The sequence below is a fragment of the Pholcus phalangioides genome, unplaced genomic scaffold, assembly GCF_987345545.1.
Source record: "Pholcus phalangioides strain wild (caught in Gottingen) unplaced genomic scaffold, Ppha-v1.0 ptg000006l_1, whole genome shotgun sequence".
Lineage (NCBI taxonomy): Eukaryota > Metazoa > Arthropoda > Arachnida > Araneae > Pholcidae > Pholcus > Pholcus phalangioides.
Window position 1 is genome coordinate 689538 of NW_028301599.1, and position 19257 is coordinate 708794.

At 39.2% G+C, this 19257-nt stretch overlaps 1 protein-coding gene across 1 annotated transcript; it reads right to left on the reverse strand.

The window, feature by feature from the left end:
* Positions 1-17535: 17535 nt before the first annotated feature.
* LOC149085635 (uncharacterized) lies at positions 17536-18275 on the reverse strand. The gene is made up of 2 exons (XM_089232484.1): positions 17629-18275; positions 17536-17545 (listed from the first exon to the last, which is right to left on the reverse strand). Exons 1-2 carry the CDS (start codon positions 18273-18275, stop codon positions 17536-17538), a joined length of 657 nt encoding a protein of 218 aa, XP_089088610.1.
* Between the last annotated feature and the right edge of the window lie 982 nt (positions 18276-19257).

Sequence of the window (19257 nt, forward strand, 5' to 3'; positions counted from 1 at the left end):
AACGTCATAACTGCGCTCCACTGCCTGTTTAACGAGCAGCCTAGTGGCATTTATAAATCGATTGCCATTGAACTGTAAAATTCTTATGGAAACTGTCATGCAAAAGATGTAGAGATGACGTTATTTAACTTTATTGTTGATATTTACTGTTATAAGAGGTCTGCGCGCGTATTATTTTTAATATTAAAACGGTCTAGCCGCCTTATAGTGGAATTCAATCGGTTGGCGTATCCAAATTTCAAATTTGTGGAGTACGTATCAGGTCTTTCACGTTGAGAATGTTGAGAAATCGTCCCGTGTTGGGACGATTTCGAAGTACTGCTGTCTCAATGATACGTTGGCCCGGATCCAATTTTTGATTGCAAAGCAATCCGCCATCGAATTACAGTCAATGGCTATGCCATTTTTAATATTCCTTATACCGTGTATAATACCATGGTGCAGTAGTAAAAATGTGGTATCAGTAAGGTTCTCTCGAGTGTTGGAGCTCCTGTTGTTGTATATCAGTACGGTGTAGGAACTTCTACCATCATATCTAGTCTAGTTCTGTGCATACCGGCTTGGATTTCTTCTAGAGTCTTTTCTTTGGCAAGACCATTTGTAAAGGGTCCGCGTCATCGACAGTAACGTATGGATCTGTAGAACTACTAGTATTTACATCCTGAGGTTGCGCTTGATTAGTGTTATAGTTCATGCCACAAGTTGCAACGTTTCCTCTGTCTTGGCAGTTTGCCGACTGAACGTTACGTTGCTGTTTCCAGCATTCTCAACAGAGGATTTCAGGTTTCTTGCAGTTGATATACTGTCTATGTCGACAAGATCTGTCTGCCTCCCTCTAGGCGGTTGGGTGGTTAAACTCCACCCAAGCCTCTTCACTGACTGAAGAGGCTTGCTTGTATGAGCCAGTACTCGAATCGGTGGTTCGTCACTTCTTATCCTGTTGTTCCACGTTGTGGTCTTCGACCCACGACCTGATTAATTCTAGTAGTTTATTTGCTCAAGGTCTTGGAGTTTTAGGGATGGGGTTTTTCCTTGAAGCGTCATTAGTATTTCCCTCTGGACGAAGGTCGAAAATACGGTTGATGCAATTCATCATCTGTAGAACGCTCGTACATTTTTGATAGAATGAGAATTCTTCGAATGCGATTTCCTCCTCTGACTCTAGTTGGTTTTCGATCTGCAAGTTTTCTTAAATAATATTCTGTAATCGTAGGATTCAGTTGACTCCTGTTTTTTAGGGGTTGTTGGAGTAGATGTCTTTGCCCTTGAGAGACGGGATATTGGAGTCCTGGGTCTGAAAGGAAGGGTGTTGAGCATGATAAGGTGTCTTCTCTGCTGTTTCTGTATTTCCCTTCGACGTCCGTTCCCAGATCGTGATATACCTTGAGAAAGAAATTGTTGAGGTGATTCCAACCGATTACCCTCTTTTGCAGATATGTACACAATTGTCTTTCAGTGATGCCATCATGTTGGATTCCTCGATGCAGCTTTTAAAAGCTTTTCCCTTTATTTCTCTTACGTTTCTTTTTCCCTTTCTTTTCAAAGTTGTTCTTCGTTGTTGTATCATTATCTTGAGTAATGGTAGTTTCCCCTAAGTCAACCTGTATTGGAATTACCTTTGTAAAATTCGAAACGATTTCGGTCTTTAGGTTGATTTTCCGGCTGCTCGGATAAAGACGAGTCATTCGAAGAATCGTAGGGTTCGTTTTCTTCCTCCTCAAAGGCGGAAGCCATGGAAGAAGAGTCTAAATTGAAGGAGTGATTCGCGAAAAAAGTCAAGCCCACGATATTTAAAGTAGCAAATCCGAATCGGACTTGTGGTGAAGGGTTAGGCGATGTTGCATATCGTTGAAGATCTTGGACTTTATGCGCAAGATCCAACAATATAGGTGAGTCGCCTAGTGAAGTATGCATCTCCGATTTGGGATGACAGACAAATTGAAGGCCAATGAAGGTTTACGTAGGCCCTTCAGCAGTGAGGCACATGAAGCGCAGTCGTTGGCTTCGTCTGGGTGGATTAGGAGAGGTATACTGGATAAAAGATGGTCCTCTGTCACACATTATTGGAGAATATATAATACTGTTGGGAGAAGCCCGCGTATCGTCATTTAGCATTTCTTCCTGATTGGTAATTTGACTAACATTTTCAAGATTCTCAAAGAGAATTGCAAGTTTTTCTGCCGATTTCTGGTTTGCTAAAACGATTTTCAGCAATTTAAAGTGGCCGGAGGATGTGTGACTCATTATATACTGTTACATACAAAAACGGGACAAAAAATGGGAACGTGACGCCAGCCATTCACCAGAATTCGGAACCAGACCTGAAGATCGATTTCGCGATTGCTATCATTCATCACTTTCGTAAAGACTGAATAAAGAAATAAATAAATGATCATTATTTTCTTCAAGTTTTTTTTAACTACACAAACTTACTCCATATCGTAAGGATGAAAAATATGCGTTTTAATCAGTTCCGAATTACATTGTATATACAGAATATTCGTTTTTTTAAACCAGTTTTTCCTAAAGTACGAATATTCTGAAAGAGCTGTTTTGTACGTACATTTATCGAGCGTATACATGCACTCGTACATGTATCGTGAAATGCATTTGTGTTATTTTTTAGGGGAGAGAAAAAAAAATGATGGCAACGGCTGGCTGCTGAAGTGATGTCCGCACCCAAAATCCTTGACGTGAAAAATGTCAACAAGAAGCTTTTTGACGGCAAACGATAAATTTCCCCTTGTTCTTTTAGGGGCCACCAGAAGAAACATTTCGCAAGAATTCGACTTTGCAAATTTGTTTCTTCCAAGATAAAATGTCCAACAAATATGGGCAAGATGCATATTTTCTTGATATGTGTATGTCCTGCTTTTACATTCTATCTCATGAACATTTTTTTTCCCGAACGAATATTTCATATTATGAATTGAATAGGAATAAAAACGAGGCAGATTATTTTGTCTCGAATATTTTGGTTTTTTTTTCTTTCATTAAATCTTTTCATGAATTTAAACCATTCATAAAATCGTGTTTTTACCTTTGAGAAATATATTTTAAAATCGCTTGTCCGAAAATAGACATTTTTGTTATCATTTAGTATAATTGTCTTTTTTAATGCAAGAAATAATTCAACTGAATCTGCTGAACATTCAACCAGTGGCGTATTTACGGGGAGGGGGGCTTAGCGGGCCCTGAACTTGCCGCTTTGGGCAAGTTCAGGGCGTCTCCTATTTCAATGTACAAGTATATACCTTTATACTGTATGTATTATATCTTTCACAGCTCAATCATGCAACATTGTTGAGCTTTAGCAGTGTTTCTCAACCTATGATCAGTATACCAGAGGTGGCTCACCCGCAGAGGAGACGCAAAATTTGTATATTGTTTTTGCCTCTCAAGTTTCTCCTCTCTCTCCTCTCTTCAGAGGAGAGGCAAAATTTGTATAATGATAAATAAATCCACCTCTGCTGAGCAGTACCATTTTAGCAAATGGATCTACCTGGGAACGTCCCGGGGGCGCCTCGAGAGCAGAGGAGGGGGTTCATAAAAATAAGATCCGGTTAAATTTTTCGAGAGTAAGCATGTAAATTCGTACGGACAAAATATCATTTTGCCAAGCGGTCCTTGATGCTTTTAAGAAGTCCTTTGATGCCTAGACGGTAAAGGACCAGGTCAGTGAATGAACAAAAGAGAGATCTAGAAAAATTTCAAGCACGTGAGGGGGCGAAAGAGTGACTTGCAGTGTAAGCAATCATGCAAATGAACAAACGAGTGACCTACAGAGCGAGGAACCATGTCAGTGAGAGACCTACAGCGTGTGCAAGCATGTGAATGACCAAAAGAGTGAGCTGGAGCAGCACCTCCTAGAGATAGAAGGCCTCCGCAGTCTGCTTGTGACGTCAGTAAGTACTCCATTTTCCTATATACAGAATATTCAGGGGAAAAAAATTCCCTGCTCGTGCCAGCATCATCATTGTGATTAAAAGAAATGATCGGGCTCAGAATTGGCGATTTCTATGCCCCACATCCAATCACTATGCGGTATTTGTGAGCTAATCAGTAAGATTCTACGCCAAAATAAAAAGAAACGAAATAGGATGCTGTGTTTCAAAATGTGGCAAACTTGTTAGGTAGTCTGAATGACGTTTACATAGCTGCCAAGTCTCCCGAATTTTTCGGGAATCTCCCGAATTTTAGCTTCATTGCTCGATCTCCCGAAAAGTTCTTAAATCTCCCGAATTTTTACAAAAATCACAAAAATCCCTAATTGTCCCTAAAAATTTCCTACTTCATTAAAAAAAATCCCCGCTTATGAAAACAATCCCTAAGGAATTTCTTGTGGGGCATGAAGCCTCTTTTTTTTCCCTTTCGAAATGACGTCACACGTCGTAAATGGGGAAATTCCCTTTTTAAAGAAGTTTTACAAACCCTCTGATGGTAACAAGAAAGTTGTTTGTCTTATCGTGCAGGGAAATGGCTTAGCAGCCAATAGTCCTGGATAATAATTGAAGATTATGGTGACGCGCATGTGGTCAAAATTTCTTTTGTTGAAGTTACGTACGTGCGATATAACAAAGCATGAATAATGATAAGCAAAAACATATTTAATCAATTTTAAAGATACTTATTCCTATGAATTTCCTTTCATCAAACGTTCCAGAAGAGGGCCGACTTTTCCTTTTTGTACAAGTTGTGTTACGGACATAAACATCGGTCATGGAAAGACTGCCATCATCACTCGTGAAATGAAAAAAAAAACATCAAGCGTCACAAAAAGTCAGTGTTCTTCAAAAATTGACGCTTTTGTCTTTCATCTTCCGATGATTTTGGGGTCATTCGCGCCGAATGTTTGTTCACAGCGTTTCTGATTGAACATAATATTTATTTTTACATCATTGAAGTTTTGGCCTCCGATTTCACTTGTTTTTTGCGTAGGAATTTTATTCCCAAGGGTTTAACTTCCATGTGTGTAAAATCCCTATTTTATTTGGAAAAATCCCTATTGTATTTATTAGGGAGTGGTTTTAGCATAAAATACGGGTTTGCGCGAAAATCTCCCGAATTTTCATTTTCAAAAGTTGGCAGCTATGCGTTTATGGCAAACAGTGCAGAGGCCTTTTATCTCTAGGAGGTGCTGGCTAGAGCATGTGCAAACGTGTGAATGACCAAAGGAGTGACCTATAAAGCTAGGAACCATGCCATTGATTGTCCAAAAGGGACCAAAACATTGTGGAAGCATGTGAGTGCCAAAACATGTGGAACCAATGCGGAAGAATTTGAGTTATTAAAAGAGTGACTTAGAGACACAGAGGTGTACTTGCAGGGGGAGGGGGGTGCACAGGGTAGTGAATGCGAGGAAGGAGTAGTGAAGAAAATTAGACTAGAATGGGAAAAGGGCGGCAAAATTCGTGTAGCCCATAGACAGAGACACTGTAAATGCACCTCTGCATACATCCATTTAAATGTGATTACTAAAAATTGATCAATAACAGTCAAAGATTGAATGCGAATCCAACAAAAACATAGAACTGCGCCAATCATCGCCGAAAAGTTGTTTCACCAAAATATCGATTATTATCTTCAAAAGTACTGTGTTGGAAATGCCATTTTATTGGCCCCGGAGTTACTGTGAAATATCTTATTCTGTGTTTGTGAAAGAAAATTCAAACTTTTTCTTTGGTAAAATATACCTTTATACTGTATGTATTATACCTTTCACAGCTCAATCATGCAACATTGTTGAGCTTTAGCAGTGTTTCTCTACCTATGATCCGTAGACCAGAGGTGCCCCCCCCCCCGTTCAAAGCTGGTTAATTGTCCAGGTGACATCTAACACATCCATAGGTCTGGGATGCGTTATGGGAACTCTATGGTCATATTCGACGATCTCACGTAAGTGAAGATGTTCCGATGATCTAAGCCTTTCGAAATGCGCGCTTGCGAGTACTTTGATGAAGTCCAAGATTAATGATGCATCCAGATCTTTTCTGATATTCTTTCCTCTCGCGTATCACGGCGCTTTGTCTTAGTATAATATTTTAGTTGCCTTTGTAGACTCTTCCTGTTTTTTCTACTGGTATATGCCCACACTGGGATAGCATATATCAATATGGGTTCGATGATGGTCTTTAACAAGATGACCTTGCTCTCTAGCGAAAGTCTTGGTTGGAAGTCTCACAAAGGAAATATTAAAGTTCCCAACTCATACACGTAAACTGTCAATACACATCAATCACTATATACGTAGTGTATTTATTGAATGAGACATTTAAAATTAATAGAAAATATGTTATTAAGCTGAGATAAATACATTTAAGAGTAGGTACTGACATCTAAATTTCATTCCATACGTACCTTCAATTATTTCATTTTTGTTCTCCGTTGAGCCAATAGAGGACGTAACTTCCCTAATGAAAAGTAAAAATCTTAGGTATTGTGATTGGTCATTGCACTCAATAATAATTTTAATTTCATTTTTGATGTATGATTTATTCGAGAAGCTTTATTTATTTCATAAAAATTGTTTTTTTGGGTTCGAAGACCGTCGTCCGTTTGAGTTAGTTCTCAACGTTTCCCCATCACTAGTGGTTGGCATCATCAGGAGAATAGATAAACTGGATCAAAGTCAAGTTATCAAATGATGGCCGCGAAAACCTTATCAACTATTTATTTATTTCGATCTTCAGTTTTTAAAAAACAATTTATACTAGCGTCTTAAAATTTCCGTTGAATTGTTATTGTGTGCTAGAATCGTTGACATCAGAGCAAGCAGGGCTGACTATCTCTCGATATAAGAAATAGAATAACATGTATGTAGGCCACAGCTGAATATATCTTGTTGGAAAAACGAGTCTGTGATCCTTTCACAGCTGGATATCTCCCAATAGGCCAACTATTTTGTTTTGGTCACAGCTGAAGATTTTTCAATGGAAGAATATGTATGTTGAACACAGCTGCATATCTCTCGATTTGAGAATATGTGTTTAGGTTATAACTGGATATCTTTCGACTGCAGATCAGTTTTATTTTTTATTTGGTTACAGCTGGATATCGCTCGATTGAAGACCTCAATTGGTAATACAGTTTTTTGACCATGTATTTGCTATGTATATGCAAATATACACCGAACCGTGAAGGATTTACATTTCAAAATGTCATCAAAATTGATAAATTCGAGGGAAGACGAGAGATATAATTTCTAATAGTTACTCATTTCTGGGCATCTCCTGCTACTGAAAACTTTTTAAAATGCCACTGAATGGTAGACAACAAAAAGAACACCCACAAAAGATCCAGGACATAGAAAAATTTGGTTACCACAACGGAATAGCATTTTAGTCATTTCTCTTTTTTAACCTTTTGCGTTCTAAGCAGAAAAACATCATTAGTGTAACCAAACGGACAAGGCGAAATAAACATTAACCAACCAACACACAAACGCACAAATTCTATTTCTTCTCGGTTTAATTTTCTTTTTCCCAGCCGCTTCTTTCTTTGGCTTCAGCCATCTTATGATGGATAACGCTGTTCCATACTCATTATCATTAATGGACCTAAATTATGAAAGGGAATCAAAACTGTCATCAGTAATATCTCTGCGTGCTACGTAATCGAAATCCGATAGTTTTCCGGGTCCCTCGTCCCGTATCTATTGAAAAATGCATTAAAGTGTATGTGTGTGTGTGTGGGAGGGTATGTGCGAAAAGGATCGAACTCATACAAAAAAAAAGGAATGGCGAGAGAGAGAGAGAAAGTATATGCGCAAGACGGGGTGAGAAATAATATTTAGGAAAGATCGGTAATTACGATGTTGGATAAGTACAGTTTGTTCCGTTTTCTGTGATTCAGCTTAAACAACGAAACAAGTTTCTTGGGAAACTTGACAAACGGTTAACAGATTCAATTTTACTAGTTGTTAAAACGCTGAAAAAGTAACTAAATCGCTATTATTTCAATTAATTTGACTTGCTTTTAATGAAGCTCTATAGAGATTGATTGAAATTTATTTGCTTTTTAATCACCAGCAACGTCTTCGTACGACGTCAAAGGAAGATCAACAACTGAATTAACCTCAAGATATTTCTATCATTCAGCCGTTTGTAATCACCTCAAATTAGTCCCTTGATTGCAAGATATCTAGATGTGACTTAACTTCATATTCTCCCATTGAAAGTAGCGTTATATGGAAAAATAGTTTTGAAGAGTAAAATATTTTTCACGCCTCTTTAAAATTATAAGGGTTATTTTTTTAAAATAAGGGACATTTTTTTTATTAGTGAGAAATAACTGTATTAAACGAAAATTACCTAAACGAAATTTCGAAGAGTAAAACTGAATTCGGGTGCGTAAATCATGCAATTGCTTACGTATTGTCGAAAATTGAGTGATACTCCGCTATGACTTAACCACCGAATTGATCTACCATCCAGAGATTTCCAGCAGAGGGGATAAACCTCAAAATATTTCTTCCATCGGGAGATATTTAGTCTTGTGAGAATAACCATAAAATAACTCTATAATAAAGAGCTATGCAGCTGCATCTTAACCACAAAATAGTTCTCCCATCGAGCGACCTCCAGCGGTGACCTAACGACAAAATAGTTGGACTATTCGGAGATATGCAGCTTTGAACTGACCATTGAGTTGTTCTTTCGACGAGAGGTAGCCAGCTTTGACCTAAATACATATTTTAAAATCAAGGTCATCCAGCTTTGACATTAGATAAAATATTCATTCGAGATATCCCTCTTATCCCAATTTCATGCGAACGTTTGAAGTGCTTATCGTGATGGAACCTATAGCGTGCTCGAATATGATTCTTGAAAACCTAAATTCTATGAATATCCTATGGAGATTCTATCAACGTTTTTGTCTTGATGATTATCGTGGATGCATGAATTAGTCATACAACGACCTTCCATTCCTAAAACCATGTTGGTTGTCCGGTAATTAATTTTCTACTTATTAACAAACACCGTTAAATAGAGTAGGCCGGCGCTGCGTCCCGATTGACGATCTGCCCAGTTATTTCGGTCGATTTGTGAGCAGAAGCGGATTTATGGTTTGCCTCCTGGGAGGTTGGGCTGAGCAAAATTTACTGCTGTTCTCCCATTCTAGTTTAATTTTCTTGACCACTCGCTCCTCAAATTTGCCCCCTCCCGGGCTATTGCCCGTTTAGCCTCCGCCTCTGTAAATATGCCTCTATCTGCTCAAGTCACTATTTTGGTCATCAACATGCTTGCACACTTTCTTGGTCGCTCCCTTTCTCCGTTCACTGACCCCGTCCTTCGCTCTTTAGGTCACTCTTTTGGCCATACCCATACTTATATAGTCTCTAGATCACTTTTTTTGGCCTCCCATGTTCACACAGTAAGTCACTCTTTTCGGTCTTCCGCATGCTTGCACTCGCTTTGAATCACTCTTTTGATTACTCACGTGCTTGCAAACACTTCTGTTCACTTATATGCTTGCAAACTATCTATGTCATGTGTTTTGTCGCAAACTGACCCAGTGTCTCACTCGCCAGACAGAGACAAATTTATGGTTTCACACCTGCGAGCTATAAAATATTTTACGAACACTCATTCCTCAAATTTGCCTTCCTGGGCTATACATTAGCTCGCTTTGATCTCCCTTGTAATCCAATAAATACTCCACTGTTTGTGCGTTGTCCCGCGAGAACATAATATAATACAATTTCCTCGTATTACCGGCCGTAAATAGGCAATATTTAGCGAGAATTCGCTAGCTGCCCCGGTTTAATCATACAGATATCTGGTCACCATGTCATTTAATAATAATCGAAATTTCTCCCATGCAGCTCACTAACCCGCAGTAAATAGAAAATCTGTTCATAATCGGCAATAAACGTTAGTTAACGGTATAACTAATCCTAATGTCCATAAAAGTGACCACGGTGTAACAAAAATAACAAAATACGAAACATAAAAATACAAATAGCTTAACTATAAGATTGTCTAAACTATAAAGTTATTTTTTTCGAACAGTATATCCATATTTTGGAGCTCTGCTGTTAATATACTTCAAAAAAATATATGCAGGATATTATAGAATTTTTTTTTTCATATTTTTCATCCCAGGCTCGTGTGATGTTTTCAGTGAGTGCACTCTGAAAGTTTCAGAATATTTGCATGAAACAAAGTGGGGGAGCTCTTGCTTTTACTTCTTGACTTAACCCTGACAGAGTTCAAGCAAAAGAAGAAGAAAAAAAAATTTTGACACTTATTAAAATTTCTTTTCAAGTTGAAGTTTCTATCCCAATATTTGCTGTCAAGATTAAGGAAAATTTTTGTCTAAAACTTGCTAGAAATGGAGAAAATCTCTGAAAATTTATGCTCCGTTTTTTTTTTCTTTGTTTGTAGATATAACTTTATTCCAATACGCGGCAGTGGGGATACTATACTACGTACGAAATACATACTATAATCTTCGAACCTTACATGGGGATTGGTGGTTATGTCTAGAAACTGGAAATTTCGCACTAAAAATTTAAAATATATGCGCAGGTAAAAAGGCGCTGAAAATACTTGAAATAGACACAAACAAAAATATTTTTAACACTGATTAACAAAACAAAATTTTATGTTCCGAAGAAACTTTTACCGGTTTTGGGGTTATATTGGGGCTGCTGATTTTAAAACTGGTGTTGGTTTTGTCGAATTGGCTCTAGTTTTTCAGATAATGCATATTCCCAAAAAATTTCAATAGTCCGCAGTCACTAATTTTTTCGTGGAATTTTTGCTTCCAATTTTTTTTCATTGATTTTCCTATTATATTCAATATGTTTTTACTAGGGCTAGAATTTTTTTTTCTACCTGAAAACCGATAGAGCATGCACCATAAAAAAATTCATTTATGCCCTAAGAAAGCGTAAAATATGCCGTAAAAATCTAAACACATGCTTGTATATGGCTGACCATATTTCCTCGAAGATATTTCGGGAAACCGCTAATTATTGTTCGAAATCATGCCAAAAGCATACAAATAAGATTGCCAATCGTTACTAATGTCGCCAAAAAATTGCTAACCATTACCAAAAACGATGCCAAAGGTAAGTAAAATTGTCGAGTATTGCTAATAGAAAATATGATCGGAAAATTGCTAATATTGTAAATGAAGCTAGTGAAGAATGAACTTTGAAAAAAACACTTTTTTTTTTCTTTTTTTGTTGCTAAAATATGCAAAATAGTATTCAAAAATATGCCTTTAATTCCAGAAATTATGAAAAATGTCTAAAAGTCACTGAAAATCATGAAAAAATTCTCTATCACGTAAAAATAGCGAAATATGTAAAATCATAAAAAATATATATTTATAGCCATAGAAATGCGAGCCCTAATTATTACATTCATATCATAATAAAACATCAGTGGTCTTTTATTATTGATTTACATTCCGCACTCTTCGAATGAGATTTTTATTATGCTTAAGACTGCTATTCAAATTTAATTTCCACTTTATCTTGAAAACCAGAGCCAATCTGACTAACCCAGGGGTCTTCAACCTTTCTCGCATTGCGGGCTAAATTCGAACTGCCCATGTAGCCCGCGGGCCACCGCACCATCATACTGCGGCATTTATAATTGTGTGAAGAATCATGGCTCACCAAAATAGAAAATTTTTATTTGTTCTGAAATAGTTCTCTGTAAAAAATTCCGAAAAAAATACTTTTTCGATTATTTTTTTTATTTAATTCCAGAATTATTTCTTTCACTGATTCTGAAATTATGTCTTTCTCTGATTCCGAAATTATTTTTTTCTGCCAGTTTCCGAAATTATTTCTTTCACGGATTATTTGTTTTTCTCACTGTGTGTGTGTGATACCAAAATTATTTTTCACTGATTATTTCTTTCTGTCACTGATTCCGAAATTATTTTTTCACTGATTCCGAAATTATTTTTTCACTGATTCCGAAATTATTTTTTCACTGATTCCGGAATTATTTCTTTCACTGATTATTTCGTTCTGTCACTGATTCCAAAATTATTTTTTCACTGATTCCGAAATTATTTCTTTCTCTCACTGATTCCGAAATTATTTCTTTCTCTCACTGATTCCGAAATTATTTCTTTCTCTCACTGATTCCGAAATTATTTCTTTCTCTCACTGATTCCGAAATTATTTCTTTCTCTCACTGATTCCGGAATTATTTCTTTCACTGATTATTTCGTTCTGTCACTGATTCGGAAATTATTTTTTCACTGATTCGGAAATTATTTTTTCACTGATTCGGAAATTATTTCTTTCTCTCACTGATTCCGAAATTATTTCTTTCTCTCACTGATTCCGAAATTATTTCTTTCTCTCACTGATTCCGAAATTATTTCTTTCTCTCACTTATTCCGAAATTATTTCTTTCTCTCACTGATTCCGGAATTATTTCTTTCACAGATTATTTCGTTCTGTCGCTGATTCCAAAATTATTTTTCCCTGATTCCGAAACTATTTCTTTCTGTCACTGATTCCAAAATTAAGGATGTGTGGGCTTCATCGATTAAACTTTTTTTTTCATTTCATCGTTTTTCAATTTTTTTCAGATCTTTCCTAAACGCTGAAAAGCTCCATGGGCCATACATTGAAGACCCCTTGACAAAATCAATGCCAGATTCGGAATCAGAGCCCCAAAATCACCCTAAAAATCATTAAAAAATCTTTGAGCAGAAAACCGGTGTTGAGCAGTGTGATTAATGTAAAAAGAGAAAGAAAATGCCTAATAACTAAAATAGCCAGAATCCGAAAAATGACTAAAATAAGTAAAAAATTTATTCCGCCGGTATTTCCATATTAATTTATAGCAACTGCATTATTAGTCAAGCCAAATTGATACTATCGTACCAAAAAAAAAAAGTTATTTCGATCCATCAAGCTTAGGGGAATTTATTCAACTAGATACGTAATTAGGTAATATGCAGAATAATGCTCGCTGAAATAAAAGAACCATAATTACTGAATAATTGCAATTACGTTCTAATTAAAATCTACTCTTACTATCTCGATGTGAATGTGATGGCATGTGTGGTGTAGCAGTAGTAGGTAGGGCCTCCAAAAAATGGCTCGGGGATCCATGATGTTCTTAAGTCAGCCACCTCGTTGGGCAATCTGCCTGTTGTGGCGTTGTATTTGCATTTGTATTTATACTTACTCATACAGTCAACCGCTTGATCACTCTCATACAGCAACTCACTTGGTAACTCATACGTCTCTCGCTTACTCACTTAAATGATCAATAACACACTCATTTGGTCACTCATCCAGTCTCTCACTCATACGGTCACACACCCCCGTTTATATGGTCACTTACTTGGTCACTCTCTCGGTCAGGGCAGGCGAAATGTCAAGACCAAAATGCAATTTTTGGTGGAAGGCGAAATTTTCGAATCCCGTATAGCAGAGATGAAAAGTCTTTGTCACTTATATGCCTGGAAATATCAAGTTTTGTCAAATACCTGCCTCTCTGGCATTAACGCCTACTAAATAATTTTTTGGTTTTAATTAGAACTTAAATGACCTACCAAACAATTTACATGGTAATTATTTCGTTTGTTCATAACGTGGTAAATAATGAGTAAAAGCAAAAAAACTGAAGTCTTGTGAAGGGACAGCTGTTTTCAAAATTAATATATGTAATAAATATAATAATATATAAGTTGCATATCTTCGCTTTTTTATGAATAATAAATATCTATCACAGTGAATTTTCAAGTTGCTTTTCTTTTTGTTATTGTAGCGACCTCTACTTGAACTTTTACCGATTGCGGAAAAATAACGACGTCGCACTTCGCAATTTTCTGGTGCGAATATTTGTTGCCTAGCAACACGAGTTGCGATAAAAAATCGAATGTTTTTCTTCGCAGTCGGCAAGCAACCATTGTCATGTGATGTCTTTCATTTTTATGTGTCCGTACCAAATTAAACAAGTATTATATAAAACCTTCTGATTGTTATTATATTTAATAATGGAGCTCAACAACCGGTCCTACAGATAGGTGCCTACACACCGGTGCCCTGCATCGGTCCCTAAACTGGGTGCCTAAACTAGTTTAGGGACCGATGCAGGGCACCGGTGTGTAGTCGCCTATCTGTAGGACCGGTTGTTGAGCTCCATTATTAAATATAATAACAATCAGAAGGTTTTATATAATACATGTTTAATTTGGTACGGACACATAAAAATGAAAGACATCACATGACAATGGTTGCTTGCCGACTGCGAAGAAAAACATTCGATTTTTTATCGCAACTCGTGTTGCTAGGCAACAAATATTCGCACCAGAAAATTGCGAAGTGCGACGTCGTTATTTTTCCGCAATCGGTAAAAGTTCAAGTAGAGGTCGCTACACACTCCCCCCCTAGTGTCAACGAAATGTCGTGGTCGAGTATCTGTCGGGGAAGTGGACATGACGACCGGAACGAGTCACAGTTGCTGGTACTGTACTTGGATGGACGGGTGACGTCGAAGGCACTTGGGTATGCTGGTCACTTAAGAAAGCTGGGATCAACCGATCGATGGAGATTCTCCTGGAGGTCCCGTTGAAGTCGATGTCGAAGAATTTATCTCGTCGATCTTTGACCAGAAATGGGCCTTGATACGTTGGTTGCAAGGCAGAGTGTGGTGCATCGTTACGCAGGAACACATGAGATGGGGATTGTAGACATGTAGGAACATATGTTGGCGTAGATCCGTGAGTTGTTGTAGGTATGGGTTTCATTGAACGCATTAGTTTTTGAAGTTGATGGACGAAATCGGACTGTTTGATGTCTGGTATTGCGGAGAAGTACTCGCCAGGCAGTTGCAATGGTGATCCGTAGAGGATTTCGGCGGAGGAGCATCCTAAATCTTCTTTCACTGCGGATCTCAGGCATAGTAGTGCTAATGGAAGAGCGTCAACCCAAGCTGCATGGGATTGGATTCGGCATCTTAGGGCAGCTTTCAGAGATCGGTGTTGTCTCTCGATGAGTCCATTCGCCTGAGGATGATATGCGTTCGTCTTGTGATGTTGGAATCCGAGGTATCTGCTTAAGGTTTGGAAAAGATGACTCTCAAACTGTCTTCCTTGGTCTGTGGTAATTTTCTGTGGTATGCTAAATCTGGCAAACCAGGTCGCAATTAGGGCTTTGGCGACTGTTTCGGCAGTTTGGTCTGGCATAGGTGTGGCTTCGATCCATCTGGAATATCTGTCTATTATCGTTAGGAGGTACCGTGAGCCTTGGCATAATGGCAATGGGCCAACTATGTCGAGATTGATGTGTTGAAATCTATTGTTTGGTACTTTGAATTCGGCCAGAGCGGAACGAGTGTGTCGGTGAACTTTAGAACGTTGGCATGCAATGCATGCTCTAGTCCACGCCTGACAATCTTTTTTGAGGTTGCGCCAGATGAAGCGTTGAGAAACCAACTTGGTAGTAGCTTTGATACCTGAATGAGAAAGCGTATGGAGTGATTCAAAAGCTTGTCTTCTGGGTGATTCTGGAATATAAGGACGGATGTGTCCCGTAGAAATGTCACAAAACAAGTGCTTCGTTATATTACTGTCCGGCAAACGCAGTTTGACGATTTTCAATGATGAGCTTTGTTGGAGTTCACGTAATTCATCGTCACATTGAGAGTCGGCAATCGCATCGTAGTCGATTGGTGATGGAGAAGCAATAGTTGCGATGCGTGACAAAGTGTCAGCAACTAAATTGTTTGGTCCGGGAATATACCTGATATCAGTAGTAAATTCTGCGATATAATTTAATTGCCGTAGTTGTCGAGGCGAAGCTTTGTTCGGGTCTTGTTTGAAGGCATACATCAATGGACGATGGTCACTATAAATGGTAAAATGACGTCCTTCTAGCTGGCATTTGAAATGTTTAACTGCGCTATAAATAGCTAGAAGTTCTCTGTCATACGCACTGTATTTTACTTGAGACTGGGAGAGTGTGCGAGAGAAAAAACTGAGGGGTTGGATCACACCGTCATGCTCTTGCTGTAACACTGCACCGATGGCATTGTCCGATGCATCTGCTACGAGAGAAATGTGCGCGTTTGGCTTTGGATGAACGAGCAAAGTGGCGTTGCATAGCGCTTCCTTGACATCGGTGAAGGCTTGTGAAGCTTGTTGAGTCCAATTGAGTGGTTTCCGGCTGTTTTTCGCATGACCTGCTAACATAGCGGTGAGTGGTCGCTGCAGGTCCGCACACTTAGGTATGAACCGGTGGTAAAAATTCAACATGCCCAGAAATCGGCGCAAGGAAGTGGCGGAAGTGGGTTGCATAAAGTTCTTGATGACATCTACTTTGGCGGATAACGGTTTGAGTCCATTCTTGCTAATTTCATATCCCAAGAATTTGATGGTCGGGACGCCAAATATGCATTTTGGCACATTTATGCACAGTCCGTATTCGTCAAGTCGACTGAATACTTCACGTAAGTGTTGGAGGTGAGTTTGCTCGTCTGGAGAAGCTACCAGGATATCGTCTAAATAACAGAATACGAATTCCAATCCTTGTAGGATCGTATTCATGAATCTCTGGAAGGTCTGCGCTGCATTGCGTAATCCAAAGGTCATATACGGAAATTCGAAGAGTCCAAACGGTGTAGTAATTGCTGTTTTTGGAATATCCGGCTCGTGCACTGGAATTTGTTGATACGCTCTAATCAGGTCGATTGAGGAATATATTGTCGTTCCGTGGAGAATGTGCGAGCAATCTGTGAGGAAAGGAATCGGGTAACGATCAGGAACTGCGATTTTGTTTAGTGCTCTATAGTCTCCACACGGTCTCCAGTCGCCAGATTTCTTTGGCACTAGATGGAGTGGACTAGACCAACTGCTCTTCGAAGGCTGACAAAGTCCTTGTTGCATCATGAACTCGAACTCTTTTCGCGCAACTTTCAACTTTTCCGTGGAAAGCCGTCGAGGTCGGGCAAAAACTGGTGGACCTGTAGTCTCAATGAAGTGCTTGATATTGTGCTCTTTAATTTTCTTATTTTGGATGTGTGGACGGAGAATATCAGGAAACTCTTTGACTATATCCCGATATGGCGATGATAATAGATCGATACCGTTCAAGCAAAAAGATGGAGCTGCGATATTTCTTGCAATGGAACAAGTGGCAGATAGCAAGGTCGTTCCATCGATGAGGCGATGATGTTTGCTATCGACTAACAGATTGAAATGCGATAGAAAATCTACACCAATAATTGGTCGGGTTACGTCGGCTATGATGAATGGCCAAGCAAATGTCCTTCGTAGGTTCAAATTCAATGTTAGAAGTTTGGTACCGTAAGTTGAGATAGAGGAACCATTGGCGGCTGTAAGAATCAACTTCTCGGGTTTCTTGTGGGTATTGACGACAGTTCGCGGGACGACTGACACATCAGCGCCCGTGTCGATCAAAAAAGTCCAGTTGGTGGAAGGATCGGCCAGTATGACTCTGTCGACGAATTGGCAGCCGTGGCCTTGGCCGGTGGACGACTGCCTTATTAGTTTCCCGGTGAGGTTTTGAAGGAGCAGGGCTGTTGACATTTCTTAGCCTGAGCTCCGAAATTGGTGTGATAGAAGCAGAAGCCATTTTCAGCTTGTTTGTATTGGGCTCGGCTGTGGGATCGCGAGCGAGAATACCGTTCTCGATGACGGAATCGAGGTCTAGGCTGTCGCTGTGAAGTGTGAATAGCGGCCTTCAGCTCACTCAACTCTTTGGTCAGAGCTGTGACTTGTTGCTCCAGTGATTGGCTGATTGCGTTCTCAGGTCGACCGGATGCTGAACAGATATTTGGAATGGCCAACTCAGCGATTTTATCTGCCATCGAAGCGAGTTGTGGAAGCCCTTTGCTCGAAGCAGCTAGTATAGCTTGGACGTTAGCGGGGAGTCGCGCTAACCACAACGATTTCAGCAAGTCATCACTGAAGTTATGTCCGGCAAGCTCACGCATTCGGGCAAGCAGATGCGATGGTTTTTGACCTCCTAGTTCTAAACCTTGCAGTAGCGTACGGATTTTCGATGATTCGCTCTGCGCGTAAACCTGAATCAATCGTGTCTTCAGCGCGTCGTATTTATTCTGCTGGGGAGGTTCTAGAACTAAATCTTGGACTTTCGATAAAATATCGGCATCGATACCAGCGATAGTATGGTTGAACTTCGTAGCATCGGCAGTTATCGCTGCGATCGAGAATTGTGCTTCTAGTTGGATAAACCACAAGTTTGGATTGTTTCTCCAAAATGGAGGCGGCTTTATAGCGACGCGATCGACATTCGGCGGATTGTCCATTTGGAACGGAGGAAACGATTACTCGCTTACCTTGAGAAGCTTGCTGTTCGAAATCATGGCGCTGTTCGAAATCACGTCCGGCGTCGCCAGTTTAGGCACCCTGTTTAGGGACCGATGCAGGGCACCGGTGTGTAGTCGCCTATCTGTAGGACCGGTTGTTGAGCTCCATTATTAAATATAATAACAATCAGAAGGTTTTATATAATACATGTTTAATTTGGTACGGACACATAAAAATGAAAGACATCACATGACAATGGTTGCTTGCCGACTGCGAAGAAAAACATTCGATTTTTTATCGCAACTCGTGTTGCTAGGCAACAAATATTCGCACCAGAAAATTGCGAAGTGCGACGTCGTTATTTTTCCGCAATCGGTAAAAGTTCAAGTAGAGGTCGCTACATTATCAAATAAAACCCAAATTCATTGAGTACACAGGTTTTGAATTGAACCGCATACACATGCCATAATTCGTTCAGCTTTATAAATTTCTGAAAAATTCAGGCACTTGTGCGTGTCCTTCATTTAAAGCAGTGGTTCTCAATCGTGGGCCACATGGCCCCCTTCCCCCTTATGGTACTGTGATATTTCAAGGGATGCCACGGGAGAAAATGAAGTGGAAAGGGGACCATGACAGGTGGTATGGAGGGCCACAGAGCGCTGAGAAGAAAAATTTAGGTGTGAAGAAATAAGACTTCTAAGTCATGGGCCCTCAACCTTTTTGAATAGTGAGGGCCGTTTTATTATTGGTTTGAAATTGTGCCGCGGGTCACTTAAATTATCTAGAACCGCTTCAGGTCAATTTATTTATTTGTAAATGCGCCACAAGTCATTTAAGAGGTGTGGGAATGTGCCGTGAGTCAATTAAGGAATCTAATTATGTGTTGTTTTGTACATTATGACAAAATTAATTTTGTGGTCGTGAGTCACATCAGATGACTCCGAGGGTCACAGTTTGCCTGCCGGCCATAGCTTGAGCATG

What these genes read in the sequence shown, in the direction of transcription:
- LOC149085635 (XM_089232484.1), bottom strand. Translation starts at nt 18,275, where the DNA reads ATGGACAATCCGCCGAATGTCGATCGCGTCGCTATAAAGCCGCCTCCA.